This window comes from Saimiri boliviensis, chromosome 1 (genome assembly GCF_048565385.1).
Source record: "Saimiri boliviensis isolate mSaiBol1 chromosome 1, mSaiBol1.pri, whole genome shotgun sequence".
Classification (NCBI taxonomy): domain Eukaryota; kingdom Metazoa; phylum Chordata; class Mammalia; order Primates; family Cebidae; genus Saimiri; species Saimiri boliviensis.
Window position 1 is genome coordinate 162,890,849 of NC_133449.1, and position 16,979 is coordinate 162,907,827.

General features: G+C 43.0%; 1 protein-coding gene across 2 annotated transcripts in view; it reads left to right on the top strand.

Moving 5' to 3' along the window:
• Positions 1-16,979, top strand: part of DPYSL3 (dihydropyrimidinase like 3) — a 119,747-nt gene that overhangs the window by 55,834 nt on the left and 46,934 nt on the right. Inside the window, exon 1 of one of the 2 annotated variants that reach the window (XM_003933980.4) lies at positions 1,044-1,234. The exons of the other annotated variant lie outside the window; for it this stretch is intronic. Within the exon in view, the coding sequence (XP_003934029.1) occupies positions 1,196-1,234 (39 nt within the window). The 5' untranslated portion in view covers positions 1,044-1,195. Of the gene's footprint in view, positions 1-1,043; positions 1,235-16,979 lie in introns of those variants that run through there. 2 annotated transcript variants of the gene reach the window in all.

Sequence of the window (16,979 nt, forward strand, 5' to 3'; positions counted from 1 at the left end):
TCTAAAGGACAATATATTCCTTCGCCGAAGGGCCGTGGTTTTGCTTCTAAAAACACGTAAACCTGGGTCTGGCAGCCCTGCCTAAAGTAAACTCTGGATTGTGAGCAGCACACGTGGTTCACTACTGCCTGGGAGCAGTAGCAGCTCTACTCAAAATCCACGGCCGCACAGCAGGAACGTGTCTGGGCTTCTGCCTTCCCACGCCACAGGTGTTTTCTCCTTTTTACTCAAGGGCAGCATTCATGTTCTTCCTTTGAGTCTGCGAGTCAGGCAGTGGAGCTTCTTTACCAAGATATCACTTGTCTATTTTTTAAATGCAGGGAATGCCGAGTCCACGGCCTCCGTGCTCCTTGCGGCCTCCCAGAGCGAGTCACGGCTTTGCCTTTTCCCCCGTGTCTGTTTCGGGTCCGGTGACCCCGGCAGGCCGGCCAGGCAGGCGGCAGAGTCGGAGCAGTCCCCGGCGAGCCGCAGAGGCGGCGCCCGGCCCTCCTCTCGAACAAAGGCGCGGCCGCCGCATTCGGTCCGCGCGATGGCGGAGGAGCTCGGGGGCCGGGCGGGAAGCGGGGAACGGTCTCCATTCAGAAAGCAGGCCCGGGACGGTGGGCGATGCGACGAGGGGCTGGCCGGGGCCCGGGGCTCGGCCACGCGGCGGGTGGGGCGCAGCTGCCGCTCCCACCCCGGACCGCCGCCTGCGCGCCCGAAAAGCCCCCTCGCGCCACCTGGTGGCTGTGGAGCAGCCTGGCTCCACCGTACTCGCAAATCAGAAAAAAAAAAAATAAAAAATAAAAAAAAGAAAAAGAAAAAGTGGGTGAGGCAGATGCAAAGAGGAAAATCAATAGGGATAAGAGAGAAGAGGGAGGAGTCGCAGATCAGCCATTCTTGTCTTATGGGGTCCCAGCTGGCACAGTAAAAGAAGAAGAAGAAGAAAAAAAAAAAAACCCGGGCGTGAACGCGGGTGGAGGAGGGTGTGCGTGGGGGGGGGGCGGGGGTGAAAGGGGGACCGGGGAGATTTACTATTGTCTCTGGCAGCCGCCGCGGGAGCCCGGGAGGGGGGCGGAGGCGGGCGGAGGCGGCGGCGCGGCCAGCGCACCATTCACTCCACCTGATCTCGGGGCGCTGTGCGCTGAGGAAGGCGCAGGCGAGCCGGAGCCGCAGAAGGAGGGAGGGAGGCACCGCTGCAGCCACCGCCGCCACCATGTCCTACCAAGGCAAGAAGAACATCCCGCGGATCACGGTGAGTCCGGGCGCCTCCCTCCTCGCTCGCTCCCTGCCCGCTGTGCTGCGGGCGGGGGCGGCTCGGATCCCGCCGGCTTCCCTGGCCGGGTCCCCGGGGAGGGGACGGAGACCCCGGGTCCGGGTGGCGGAGCGCGGCGGTCAGTCCAGCCGGCGCCACACAGACTGAGCGACCCTGGGGTTTGGGGAAAACAAAACAAAGAGGAAACCCAAACAGTGGCGCGGAGAACTTTGGATTATTTATCCTCCCTTCCCACCGCCGGTAGTTCCCCAGGAGCGCTGGGCTCGCGGCTTTCCCAGGACCCCTGCTCTGCCTGGGGTGTGGGTGTGTGCAGCCCCAGGTTGAGGTGTGCTTTTTGTTTAAGGATCCTTTTGGCCGGGCGGGGTCTGGAGAGATGACACCTTTCCCCAGGGGTACTTGGCAGCCCGACCGCGCCCCTCTCCCAGCTCCAGCCCCCCGGCTCTGACTCCTGCGCCGCGAGGCTGGCGGGGTGTCTGGACCACCTGTCCTCGCCGGATCCCCTGTCCTCGCCGGATCCCCTTCTTGCCTGCGTTCACTCCGACTCATGTTTCAGTGTGTCATTCATGGGACCGGACAGTTAACGTGGCTGCAGCGGGAATGATCAACTTTGTGTGTGTATGCCTTCTATGCACTTTGCGTTTTTCATTTCATTTCTCCCTCACATCAAAGAAAAGGACGAGTTTTTAGAGCAGATTTTAGTTTGCTGTCGCGGGCGCACGCTGTGTGCATGCAGAGTTCAACCCATTGTGTGCAAGACCGAGACACCCCGACCGGCGGGTGTCAGATGCACCGAGGTGCGCCTAGGGCGGGGTCGAGGGGGGACATGCCATTATCAGGTACAGAAGCCGCATCTTCACTGGCATCCAGCAAGGCTGGGATTGCATGGTGATGCCCCGCAACGATGCTCCCAAATAGTAAACACATAATGGCAGGCTGGGATGGGCATTTAAAAAAATAGAAAAAATAAAAACTAACATTTTTTAGTTTAGCACGAAGCAATGCAGTTGCGCTTTGTCTATATTGAATTGAATGGGGTGTGTGTGTGTGTGTGTGTGTGTGTGTGTGTGTGTGTAGTGGGGGAATGGGTGGCTACTCCATCTTTGCAAGCTGAACAAAGGAAGTAATCAGCTGGCCCTTAGGAGGCCCTGCAGCCGCCTTAGGGCAGAGCTTTACCTGCCATAGTAGCGGATTTGCAGGGTCCGCCAGGTTTTGTTGTGGGCATGAGTCTGTTCGCACTTGTTCCCTTAGGCTTTGGAACGTCCTGTGCATTTGCAATTGAGATGCAGGACCTTCCTGTCTGCAGGCAGGAAGAAGCCTCTCTTGCCCCTAGTACACTTTATTGTCAATTGATTTATTTCTTTTGCCGCATCATACCTTTTTCATGCAACTGGGCTTCACTTCACACAAATGCACCCCACCCCTACCGCTTCTCAGCTGGCGCTAAGGAAGAAACACTCCCCGGGGAGAAGAGTTGAGGCCGGCAGGGATCCTTTTGCCTAGTAGGGGCTTTGGGTTTTAACCGATCCTCCTTTACCACTAGCTGATATCATTCACTTTCCGTTATTGAAGAAACACTGTGGGTCTTTTACAATGCACAGTATTATCTAGTGCCTACTGTTTTGTCTTTCCAAAGAGCTGTGGAAGTTATTATCAAAATAATAATAATAATAAAAAGAAAAAAGAAAAAGAAAAAGCTGATTGGGACAAAAGCTCAATTTTTACTTATTTCCTTAACTCAGGAGATTGAGCCACAGCTCTCATGCTGTTCCATGCTGGAGGTATGCTGCATATCTGCCTCTTGCTTTATATGCAGTATGCATTTGCTAGTTTTCCTGTTTGGGATAGGCAGAGAACCGATATTTTTTTTCCTCCTAGACTGCAGTGGCTCTTCTTCTGGACTCATCCTGTGACAAGACATTGCGAGCCACACCCATTCTTCTAGGTATCATTTAAGGAAAGATAAAGAAACTCAGCCTTGATAACTCGCCTTAGGAGCGCCAGTAAATGTGGTTGTGCCCTAATCCCAGGGCCAGGTTTGCAGTGGATTCCCTTTTGTTTTCTGTTTGAATGATCTTCCCTGGGGTACATCCTTCATTTTCAGTTCGGCTTCCATCCTTTCTCTCCGTGTGTGGGGCGTGGTGCTGCATAGCAGCCTCTGCCTCGAAGCTGGGGCTGTATCTCTGGCAGCTGTAGCAGGAGTAGACAGTGTTTGTGAATTTCTTCAAACCGGGCTGCCTTGCATTCATTGTTAAAACCAAGGAGATGAAAAGGAAGGGCATAGCAGGAGGCGGATGTTGGTCTTTGGGGATAAGGAATCCATTTGTAAATTTTCTCATGCTTTGTGTTTGCATTTCCATGAACATGGAATCTATTTTATAATAAAATTTTTATATATGTTTGCATGTCTATAAGAAGATTATAGTTGTCTATATACTATCTATATACTATGAAGGTTGAGATACCTTTTCTAGGTATAGTTATAAATATAAAAATGTAGACATAGATATTCATGTGCAGAAAGTATGATTAAAGATCTAAATATAACATACCCTCATCATCAATTCTAGTACATTTAAAGAATGGTCGTATTATGGAATTTGAATTGAATTTTCGCCCTCTCTCTTCCTTTCTGTGAAGGCAGCCCCACCCAGTAGCTGAGGTGTCACTGCAATCTGAGGACGGATGGGGGCAGGCTTTTTTGGCCTGGTACCCTTTGCCTTCCTGGAAACTACTTTCTATCCCTGTGTTGGGTCCGGAATAGGGTTGGTAGTTTTTGTTTTGTTTTGTTTTTTCCTCCTTCCACCTGTTTTTGTTGCCCTCATGAGATTAAGGCATTCTTACTCTCCTTGTTTTATTGGTTTCCTGTTGGGGGCGGGGGCTGGAAATGAAGGGGAGCTTTCTGTGTCCCTGCTGGAGTTGGCTCCACCTTTCTCCAGGAGTAGCTTACCCTTCAGATCCTCATCGTCCCTTCTCAAGTCGGCTCTGTGGATTATCTATTCCACCTCAACACGAGCCTTGTTTCTACTTATCAGAGACTGGCAGTTTTGGGGATTCGATAGATCACAGCAAGGGACCTTGTATCTTCACTGTCTAGCACTGAACCTGGTCTACAGATACATAATGATTGTCACTTAAATGGATGAATTAATTAAAAATTGTTCCTAATAATAGTAGCCCCTACCTGTTGAGTGTTTGTGTCAGAGATTATGTGTTATGCATTACATGCCTTTTTCATTTAGTCATTGACTCAATCACTACTGTCTGAGAAAGACTATAGTTATTCTTATTTTGTAAGTTAAAAAAAATCATAGAAAATAAAAAATAATTTCCCCAGGGTCAGAGAGTCATTAAATATTAGAGGCAGGATTTAAACCTGCACACCCGACTGAAATGAAAATGCAGGTCCCTCACCATCACACACTTGCTGGTACTCTTGCCTCTACCATCGCTGTGACTTGGCATTGGTAGGGCAGATGGTTTCCAGACCGTCTCCACTGCTGGGAGGCATATTTTTCTTGTCACTATCAACAAATCCCATAACATGGTCTTTCTGACCTTTCATTTTAAGTACGTATAAGAACACATTCTTGAAACAGTAGTCACCATCAATGCTACAGGCAGAAATTTTTGATAAGTTACAGTTATTGTTTTCCCCTGACATAAGTTACAACTTGAAGCTGACCACAAGACTGGGTCAGGCCCTAATACTTAGGCATTCAGGTTCCGGTGTTTTGTATGTATTTTCGTATTAGAACTTCCACAGATAATCATTTCCCAGTGAAGAAAGGACATTGAAATATAGGTAGGTGAAGTTATTTAGAGCTGCCTGGTTAGAATTAAGCGGAGGCTGCCATGGTGCACCAGCTGCCTCCTGGAGGCCGTGCAGCTGAGATGTTGAAAGTTATGGAAACAGCTCCAGAATTCTTTCTACGAGACAAATTACAGAGAACTGGTTTTTTTTGTTTGTTATTTATTTGTTTGTTCATTTTTGTTTTGTTTTGTTTTTTGCAACTACTAATTGGATTTCGGTAAACATTGTCTTGCAGATAATGCATTTCTTTTGCATTGGAAGTTTGGTTGTGTGTGTGATATTTGGGAACTGCTGGAAGATCTATCCCCAGTTAGGAATACAGCTTGTAAAGTTCAGTCTAGGGTATGTATTCAGAGCTCTCGGATCTCCCTTGAAAGGGAGTAATTGTGAGTATAGTAGGTGCCACTGGAATTTATTTTCTTTTTGGAGAAGTGAAAGGACTTTATGAACTGGAGGAACACCCAGATCTCATTGGCAGTTGATCCGGGGGCCTAGAACGAGACTAGAACTGGAGGAAGGGACAAGTGCAGTCCCACCTTTGGATCTACGTGTTCTTCGTGCTTCAATGGGTGTCATTTAAGAAGGAGAGGAAAATATTAGGAGATGGAGAACTAGAGTTGAGGAAACCAAAGAGGAGGAGTCACGGAAAACCAGCTCTCTCTGTGTTAGAAGGCACCTTGAAAGGGAAATTCCAGAGTAAAAAAAAAAACAACAGAAGAAAAATAGCAAACACTTAGGAATGGAAAGCAGCTTAGATATCTGATCACTGAAGTCTCAACACCCTGTCTGAAGTGTTCATTTGTTACTTTAAATTTTGAGCAGGTATGTGCTGATTCTTAGCCAGGTTATTCCTTTTCCTCAGATACTAGGAGAAGGCCTCAGGTATATAAAGAGCCCTGACTATTAGTAGCTGTGACCAAGCCAGCTGGGCACTGGGAGGATCTGAAGAAATAGATTTCCTGAGAGAATTCAATTCTATGTGGCAGAACACTCAGTTTATAAATAAAAAGACTTCCTGCTTATCACACTGAGCGACTGAGAGGCTCAAACAGTGGCCATGAAAATGGTCCATGGACTCTGAATATGTTCAAGAGAGCAGATGCTGATTTATGTTTATAAAATCTCAACTACTTTGAAATGTGGAAATTAATAAAGGAAGACTTGACAATGGGCTGGTTTAGAAAGAGACTACTTAGGAAATTTTTTTTTTTTTTTTTTTTTTTAAAGTAAGAGTTTTCCAAAACAAAAATAAACACAGTGTTATATAAAACTTTTTTTGTGTTGGGGGGTTAGTTATGTTACAGTGTTCCCAAGAATTGTGGTTTTCGTCTCTGATAGTCCGATACAGGCCGTTAGACCCCCCTTTGAACTTTTCATGCAGAGGCCCTCCCTCAACCTGAATAGAGGCTATTCCTCTAAATTATTGAATTCTGAACATCTTTTCATCCTAATCAGCTTCTATCCTAGAGTGACACACATTTTGAAGATTCTTTCAGTAGTTTCTTCATAACTTGTTTTTCAGTGACTTGTCTGCTCTTTTTTCTTCAGTTGGAAAAAAATAAAACTAAATTATAGGGCCATTTTTGTTTGCTTATTACATTTGAAAAACTGCAAAATGTTTACAACTGTAGGAAGTCTCTAGGATTTAAATGTCTGTCTTTGACGAAATCAGTGCTTCTAATCAGGAGACAGGAAATTTGAATATGTCATTACCTCAAGTGATGGATGTTAACTGGAGAGGTGAACTGCTCCCTGGTTACTCCCTCCTCAGATCAATGCTCAGCTTTGCCTTTTCTCCCACTTTCTCTAGGCAAACGAGAAACAAATAAGAAAGACTTTGGAAAACCCAGAGAAATAGGCTCCTTTATGTTCAGGCTCCTTTTGCTGTGAAGCCCCTCTTTCATCAACATTTGTCTATTTCAATATATGAAACAAGTATCCTCCCACCTCTCAAAAAAAGCCAAAGCTAGTTTGGTGGAATAGAAGGACCCCCTCAACTTGATCTCTTCTTTTGGTTTCAGTCCCTACACGAAGCCCAATATAAAAACTACTTTTCCTAAGGAGCTTTCTTCTGTTAATTAGATTGTAGGGAACTCAGTGGCTAGAAATACAGGACTAAACATGGTGCCGCTATTATTAACTGTCTTAGTGAAAGCTACATGGATTATCTCATTTAACTGACAGCAACTCTTATAGCTACAGTTATTAACCATCATTTTGCATTCTGGAGAGAGGCTCAGAGAAACTAAGTAATTTGACTAAAGTCACATAGCTGAATAAGCAAGACTCAGGGATTGATCCCTGCAGAGGTGAAGTAGTTTCATGGGCAAGAAAGCAGTAGTTCCATAGGCACAGGTGAGTACCTTCTCCTGCCATTATTTCCGGCTGTCCACACCTGTTAGCTCCTAAACGTGGGTCACTGTTCACAGGATGGAAGGATTGGGGATGGTCCGGCCAACCCTATCACATTACTATTGGAACAACAAGGGAGTTGTGTGTCCTCTTGACAGTGGTTCATGTATTGCTTCTGCCAGCTGTCTGAGTGAGTTAGCCTCTGGCTTTTGCCCAGGAGCATGTATGAGTACAAGGTGGAAAAGCAGATGCTATTTTTCTGCCTTGCTTCAGAGCAGATCTGGGTCTAAGGACCTTTCTCACTCTCTATCCCTGTCTTTTCCCCAGACATAGCCAGGGTTTCTGTTTCTTTTCAGTCATGCAGAGAAACATTTATAGGAGACACCCAGCCCTTTAAGCCTGATGGGGAAGCTTCACAGTAGAATGGTGCAGGAACCTATTTGGAACATCTGGAATTCAAAGACAACATGTCTCATGTCCTAATTAATATTTTTTTTTCCTCTGGAAGTGCTCGACAATGAAATTTTAAGGGTAAAATGAGATTTTATTTTTTAAGAGAGGAGTTCCTAGGACTAGTAGAGCAAAGGAGCCCTCTTGATTTTCGATATGGAATAAGGAAGCGAACCCTGGAGGGAGTATCAACACACTGTGGTTGAGGCCTGCCCTTGCCTCTAATTTACTTGTCACTTTGGGCAAACCCTTATTATCCCTCTCGGATTCTGCATCAGTAAAATGAGGGCATTGAACCAGATGATCCTTGAGGTCCCTGCCAGTGCAAATGACCCTGTGAGCCAGCCCCTCCTCACTTTGTTCCAAATTCACAGAGAGGAGTTCTAAGCCCTTCCTGTGAGGGAAAAGAGAGTAGGAAGAAAGTGGATGAGAGCAGCCATTGTTGGCTGAAACTCAGAGGGACCAGCCAACATCTGTGTTGGATATAAGGGGCTTTGGTTGCTTTTTACACTTAAAATCCCAGCCTTTTTCTCATTCAGGGAGTAGACTTATTTAGATTTTGTGCAGAGGAGAAATGGAATAATGGTGACTGATAGATCCTCTGCCTAGCAGAGCATTAGTATTAATTCAGATGAGCATTATTAAAGTGATATTATGATTCATTTGCTGTCACATACAGTCTTTCTTTAGGATAAGGCTACTATTGATAAGGGCATGAAGGCGACAATTGCCCAAAATCTAGATGAACTAAACGAACAAGCAAACAAACCCAAAACAACTCTGAGTCCATATATGCTCACCAAGCTCTTTTTTCAGCCGCTCTTGCTACTATTTTAAATATGATGGCTGCCATTCAATGGAAATAATCTACCCACAAAGGCTCAATCATGCCATGTACATGCCATGAGGAAAGGGATGGTTTTTGTTTTGTTACCACTGAATCTCCAGCCCTTAGTCTTTGGTCATTGCATATTAGGCCCTTCGTACTTGCTGAATGAATGGATGTATTTAATACTTACCTGCAGGAATGATTTCAAGAGAGAAGGTCGCCTGAAAGTATACCAATTTGTTCTTGTACATAATCTTCCCTTTTATTGACAACTTTCTAGAGTATTAACTTCTAAATAAGGCCAGACTCTAAGGAACTAGCATAGGATCACTGGGCCAAGAGAAACATGACAGCTCTTTAGCAGAACAAGCAAGTCATTGTAATCCAGGGCCTGACCTGGGCACATGTGCCAGAAAGTCCATCCATCATTTGGACTTTTTTCTTGTCTGGCCTCCATTCCTCCCTTTCTTCCAGATTCTGCATCTGGGCTCATTCTGAACTTGTTTCAGGGGCCTACCTGGGTACTTATTGCCCACAAACAAAGACATCATTTCTCTTACTGCAAATAATTTAAAAGAATTAATACAGATCTTTATGTCCTCTTTCAAATAGAGGGAATTGTCAGCATGACTCTTTGAACCAGGATACAACATAGATCTCAACTGAGGTTTCTTTCTGCCTTTGCACATAAACTAAAAAGTTACTAGAGTTATTAGCGGCAACTAGATAGGCCAATCTGCATTTGTAAAGGAAACGTCGTGTTTTGGAAGTATTGGTTAAGGAGCAGCTCATAGTTCTTTTTGTTTCCCTATTAGGGTTGGACATTTACATTGAATGGCTCTGTGTGTTCTCTTGAAAGATTTTTAGTCTCTTATCCCGCTACACCTGTCAGCTCTCTCTGAGCTATAATTGGAGCTATCCTTGTATTCTAAACATCATTCTTTGGTTTGAGGGGTAGGACGAGTTAACATAGATTTTTCCAAGTTTATCTCTCGGTGCAAACCAGAGTTCATGGTTTCAATATGTCTGTGTGTAATGGTAATCACTAGAGTCTTTTATTATTTTATTTTATTTTTGAGACAGAGTTTCACTCTTGTTGCCCAGGCTGGAGTGCAGTGGTGTGATCTCGGCTCACTGCAACCTCCCCCTTCTGGGTTCAAGCAATTCTCCTGTCTCAGCCTCCCGAGTAGCTGGGATTACAGGCACCCGCCACCACACCCGGCTAATTTGGTATTTCTAGTAGAGATGGGGGTTCTCCATGTTGCAAAGGGAGCATCTATAAGGGAAGACAAAATGGGAGAAATCAAATTATATTCATGGAACCAAAAACCTTTGATTAGAAAGTCTTTGAAGAACTATTTGTATTATAAGAGTGTCATATATAATGTAATCAGGTATGATAAAAGCATTTTGCTATTTTTTTATTGCATAAAAGATATTTATTGACCATAAGCTTGGGAAAAGTTAATTTAACAATAGTAAGAATTCACGTTTATTGTACCCTGTGTAAAGTGCTTTTTATTATATACTCAAAACAACTCAAATAGTAGGTAGATTTTTAGGTAGGTCTTTCTTTCCATTTTATTGATGAGGAAATTTAGAGAGATAAAGTAATTTGCCTAATATCGCACAAGGCTTAAATGTTGGAGCCAAAATTCAAACTAAGGTTTTTGTGACTTACAGCCTTCATTCTTTTTTTTTTTTTTTTTTTGAGACGGAGTTTCGCTCTTGTTACCCAGGCTGGAGTGCAATGGCGCGATCTCGGCTCACCGCAACCTCCGCCTCCTGGGTTCAGGCGATTCTCCTGCCTCAGCCTCCTGAGTAGCTGGGATTACAAGCATGCACCACCATGCCCAGCTAATTTTTTTTTGTATTTTTAGTAGAGATGGGGTTTCACCATGTTGACCACGATGGTCTTGATCTCTTTACCTCGTGATCCACCCACCTTGGTCTCCCAAAGTGCTGGGATTACAGGCGTGAGCCACCGTGCCCGGCAACAGCCTTCATTCTTAACTGCATCCTATGGTGCTACCTTAAATTCTCCCTCCTTTGACCTTCTCCCACTTCTGGAGTCACAAGACATTGGTTCCAATTGGAGTTCACTTACTTCAAGTCCAGTAGTAAGCTGTTCTCTGCACCTGTTTCCTAAAAGGTGTGAGTGGTGCAGTTTATGGGGGATGTGGAGAACAGTTGGTGCCCCTCCTCTGCAAGGGCACTGGACTCCTTAGAACCGTTTGGCATCAGGAAGCCCTCTAGTCTTCCTATTACGAGCAGTCTTTCCCTGGCATGTCCAAGCTGCTCCACACTGTTGTACTTACACAAACAACTTGCCAGGGAGGTTCTCACCACTCTCAGCATCTTTGCATTGAATTAGCAAAACTACCAATTAGAGGTTCTTCCTAGAGTGAATTTAAATGCCACCTTCTCATTTCATGCCCTGTGCTGCATGCTCCATTCTCTTAAGTCTTAAGCAAGATTCTTCTAAGGTTTGACTTCCTAGGCCTCTATAAAATTCACACGTTGAGTCTCCATGGAATTACTCTTTTCTTTATTTCTTCTAAAAAAAAAAAAAAGGGATACATGTGTAGAATGTGCAGGTTTGTTACATAGCTATACATGTGCCATGGTGGTATATATACATTTGCTGCATCTACTGACCCATCCTGTAAACTCCCTTTCTTCACCCTGCCCCCCACAACAGACCCTGGTGTGTGTTGTTCCCCTCTCTGTGTCCATGTGTTCTCAATGTTCAGCTCCCACTCATGCGGTGTTTGGTTTTCTGATCCTGTGTTAGTTTGCTGAGGATGATGGCTTTCAGCTTTATCCATGTCCCTGCAAAGGGCATGATCTCATTCCTTTTCATGGCTGCATAGTATTCAATTGTGTATATGTACCACATTTTCTTTATCCAGTCTATCATTGATGGGCATTTGGGTTGGTTCCATGTCTTTGCTATTGTAAATAGTGCTGCATATATGTGCATGTGTCTTTATAGTAGGATGATTTATATTCCTTTGGGTATATACCCAGTAATGGGATTGCTGGCTCAAGATTTTTTTTTTTTTTAAGTCTAATGCCCCATCTTATGAGTAAGAAAACCAAGACCCAAGTGGTACTCACTTAATGAGCATTTTTGCTACTATCTGTTTTACTGTGGGGCACAAAGATTTTAAAATTCACTAAGGGATATTTTTTTTTTCCGTTGCAAAGTAAGTATGTTGGTTGTAGAAAAAATTACCAAAAACACAAACAATAAGAACAATAAAAATAAGCTACCCTGAAATGACTCAGAACCAATGGAAACTTTCGGTATACACATCGAGAATTTTTTCTTGACTATATGTGTCATTTATTAAAATGGTTCCACATATTGTTTATGCTGTTTTATATCTTTTCATTGCACAGTAACTTAATTTTTAATAGCTATATATTATTACATTCCTTGGAAAATCTAGTTAAAATAAATCTCATTTTGTTTGCACTGTTTCGATTTTTTCCAAAAATCTTTGGATTAACAATAAAATGAAATGACAGACTCATTTCAATTGAAGTTTTTTAGTTGAACCCAAACTAAAAGCTACCCTAGGATGAGAGGTTGTGTAACCTGCTGAAGTAACTCAGCTCACGAGTATCAGACTACAGATTGAGATCCCAGTGTCTTTACTCTTAGCCTTATATTCTTGTCACCACTCATTCCTTCATTAGTTGTGCCATTTTCCATGGAAAACTCTGCTTTCTCTCATTTCCTTAGCTCTCAAATGAGCACATTCTTTTTTTCTCACCACCACCTTTGCCTTCCTCCCTGTCTTGCTGACATTTGTAGAGGTACACCGTGTCTTGGGACCTGAAGCTACACAGCTGGAGAGGAAACATGGCCAGTTCTTCTCCACTCCTTACTCGCTCAACCTATACGCTTGGAAACTGGTTTTAATTTTACATTTTCTGTGTGTATGTGTGTTTGCTTTTAAAACTTTTTTCCACTTAATTCTTTCAAGGAGACCTTTATTTTAAATCTTATACTTTTTCCCTCAAAGCCAATCTGTGCCCCAAATTTTCATGAGATTACTTTGTTTGGTGATACTGATAAATTCATGGTGGGCTTTTTGGTTTATCCAACTAAATTGGTTTAAATTACAGCCTTACAGGCAGAAAGGACTTTAAACAACTTAGAAGGTTTTAAGGCAATTGAATATAATCTTCTACTTCTAGGGACTTCATCCTGGGTTTATTCCACAAAGAGGGTATGTTCTGTTTGTTTTCTTTTTATTTCATTTACTTCGTTGCATGCTCTATCTCAGAACCCTTTTTGCTATGAGAAATCATGAGAAAAACTTAGTTTTGCTTAGCTAGGAAAGGAAGAGAAATAAGGGACCTGTTATTCCGACCCCTTCATTTAAAGGATTGAGAAAATGTGGGTCAAAAGTGGAAAATAATTTGCCAAGATCATATAGTAAAACAGGTTTAAAAAAATATGGGGCATAGGACTCATTTTTCCTGGCTCTAGTTTAGTGCTTTTCTCATAACTTTTGTTGAGGGAGGCAGAGGGTGAGGAGAAGAGTGAATTATGTCGCCTACCCACTAATTGAAGTCTTAACCCTCAGTACCTTAGAACGTGACTGTATTGAAGACAGAGTCTTCAGAGAGGTAACTAAGTTAAGTGAGGTCATTAGGATGGGCTCTAATCCATTGTGACTGGGGAGTTTTATAAGAAGAACAGATTAAGACACAGACACAGAGAGAAGAGCATGTGAGGACACAAGGATTAGGGGAGTTTGAGGAGAGGCCTCAGAAGAAACCAAGTCTGCTGCCACCCTGATCTCGGACTCCTCGTATTCATCACTTTGGGAAAATCAGTTTCTGTTGTTAAAACCATCAGTCTGCGGTACTTCGTTATGGCAGCCCTAGCAGAGTCATAAAGGGAGAAAGTGAAGAACAAAGAATGAGAAAAGTAAAAACTTCAAACTTGAGAAGTTCTCAGAGAGCAGAGAAGGGAGCCTCTAATAAAATTTGTAAGAAATTGTGCAAGCTGGAGCCCATACTAACTGATTTTCAACTATAATTTTATATATGACATTTCATTCAATTCTCGTACAATGCCTAGATTATAGTTATTGTTAACACACTTTACAGATGAGGAAATTGAAGCTCAGAAAGTTAACTTATCTCAGATTATATCATTATTAGTTAACTGGCAGAACTAAGTCCAAATCCACCTTCTGGTCTGCCCTGAAAACCCTCACTTACTGTACTGTTCTATCTCCTGTTAAGAAGGTTAATGTAAGCTGCTTAGAAAACATTACTTATCAAGTTATTTAATGTTAGGAGAAATAAAAAAAACATGTACGCCAAAGTCTCAGTGACCTGGAATCCATGTAATTGATTAGACAGGAACTATTTGGCCCCTGATTTTAGAATAAAAACAGAGATCAGGGAAATTTGAAAAGACGGTGTATTTAGAGTTCAGTACAGTCTTCCTAGTGGCTTACATTTTCACATGTCTAAATGAACAGCTATACATAATGAAGAAGTAATGTTCATGGTGATGTGTCTTGGGCCGTGAAGAAAGCTGATCCATCAGAGAGGATCAGCTACTCTCACTAGCTTGCATTTGCTAAAGCAGGAAACCAGATCCATACATCTATAACATGAGCTGACTTGGAAGCTGCCTATGCTGGAGTTCTACAAAGACATATTTTAGAAGTAATTTCAGTGATTAGATAGATAAATATCCAAACAAACAATCAAAGTAACCTGAGCTGCTGGTAAACCCAGGTGTTATGATATGGGAACTATGAAGTGCTTTAAATATTGAATGTAGATGGCGCTGTTGAAGCTGCCTCCTCACTGTTTCAAAGTTGTGAAGTCTATCAATGCTGAAATATATAGGTGAAATTTACTTGGATATTTAGTAAGAAGACACAGTCAAGGTAAGAGGTGGGCAGGCATTGTTTTCAACAGATACTGTGATCAGTTCCCAACTGTGTATTAGCTCTGCATATTTGTTGGTTCTACCTTTTGTGTGGAATATTAAGCTAACCACTTCTCACCATTTTTCATCAGTCATCATGCTCACTCAAGTCTCTGTCATCTTACTCCAAGAACTCCATAACTTCTCTGTGGTTCCACTTTGCCTATCCCTAAATTCATTCCCCATTCATGATAACCAGGTGATCTTTTAAAACTGTAAATCAAACCAAGTCACTCCCCTGCTCAACTATCTCCTATTGCACTTCAGCTAAAACCCAGACCACAGCTCTTGAGGTCCCATGTGGGGACCCTGCCTACTACTTTTCTGGTCTCCAGTCCTGCCACTGCCTATCAGTGACTCAGCATCAGCCGTCCTCCCATTATGACACGTTCATGTCCAGCTCAAAGCTTCTGTACTTGCTGTTTTTTGTTTTTGTGTTTGTTTGTTTGTTTTTTTTTTCCCTAGGACTCAGATTATTCACATCAGTTCAGGAGACAGCTCCTTAGACATGCCTTCTTTGAAAATATAATAAAATGTCCCAGACTCTTCTTCCCAGCCTCTACCATCCCTTTATCCTTTTTCTAAATTTCACTTATCACTGTTGAAATTATGCTACTTATTTATTAACCTCCTTATTCTTTGCCTTTTCAACCACTGCAGTGCCTTATTTTACTTTGTTCGTTATTGTATCAATAGGACTGTGAGCAGGAGGCATTTACAAATACTAGATGAAAGAATGAATGAAGGAATTTAGATTAGCGTTCCTTCCCTGGGTTAAGTGGTTTGGAGAAAACAGGTATCAAGGAAATAGGGATATCAAAAGGCTGTTAGTCTATCTGGTCCATGATCCTAGGGACTCTGTGTCATACCGCACAGTATCACCAAAGCCTAGCTCAGTCTATTCCTGAATGAATGGAATGATAAATGAAAGATAAGACTTGGGACAACAGGGGAAGAGTGAAAACTGTTTGTGTCTGAGATGACTGGCAAATCTGGTAACTTGTTTGCTATTTTTTGGACAAAATTTAATACATGTTCCAACACACATCTCGCTTTGATGGGCATAAAACATATAACTGTAAACTTCAGTCTGAAACATTTCTGAACAGACATACATCATAAAAGAGCAGACTATTCCGGAACTGCTCCCCTGTTGTTAGGCTCAGAATGTTAAGTAGTGATCATGGGAAGAGAAGTGGGCAGCTTTATGGCTTTGCAGGTAAGGGATGAAGCCTTGCAAGTTTTAAACACAGAGAATGTATTCCCGTAATGTTAGCACGGTCTTTGCCAAAAGTAAGAAATCTTGAATACATTCCAGGCGGTGCCCCTTATGAGTAAAGCCTTAGATCTTTATTGAAGGTGAAGAAACCTTTTGTTCTAGGATTAACTACCCACTTGTCTCTGATTTTTGAGTTCTGATAATTTTTAAGTGGTGCCTCATTTGTATTTAGTTCAAGTGTTTGTTTCATGCAAGTTCTGCCTGACCTCTTGAGGTCCTTGTTCTCAGAGCATCTGCAGTTTTATCTATCAATACAACTTGAGGAAGTTCAGGGCCAAAGAATCAAAAATAGCCTCTGCTTCAATAACCACCTCTCTATCCAGTGAAAACAGAGCTGTGGATGTATAGGTTTTTAGACAGACAGAAGGACGCCTGTAACCAAGAAAATCAGTCATCATGATTGTCTACTTTGTCAAGAAAGAACCAGAAAAAAAGAGCAAATTCTTCCCTTTCTTTTCTTACCCATATTATTTTCTAGGAAGTATGTTTTGGTTCTTGTAGAAAGGTAGTTAAGATACATGGTATGAATCAAACCAAACTAAAAAGAAATGAAAGTCAAGTTACTTTTCAGGGATAAAGGAGAGGAGAGGTATGCACCAGGCGGAAGGCTTTGACCTGAGAAGATTTAGGGAGGTTCTAGCTTTTAAAGGGACTCCCATTTACTGAGTACCTACTATGCACCAGAATCTGGGCTTAATCCTCACAGCATTCCTTTGAAAAAGATATCATTTTCCTTGTTTTACAGTCAGGACTCCAAAGCCCTTCCCTTTTCCACCATTCCGTCAGGCTAACTGGCACTGATTTACCGCTTGGGTTTTTGGGCTGCTTTAATGATGAGGACCCTCTCTGCTCTCCTGTATGACAGAACTAATCTTTGAGGTCTGGACTGCAAGGCAGAGCACACTGGAAGACATCTGTGGTCTTTGAGACAATTCCTTCCTTCCACACTCTCCACAGGGCCCTTTCCGTGGCCACCTAATGTGACTGGAGTACCGCAGCTAAGTGTTCTGTTAGTCTCGCCCACCACGGGACAGT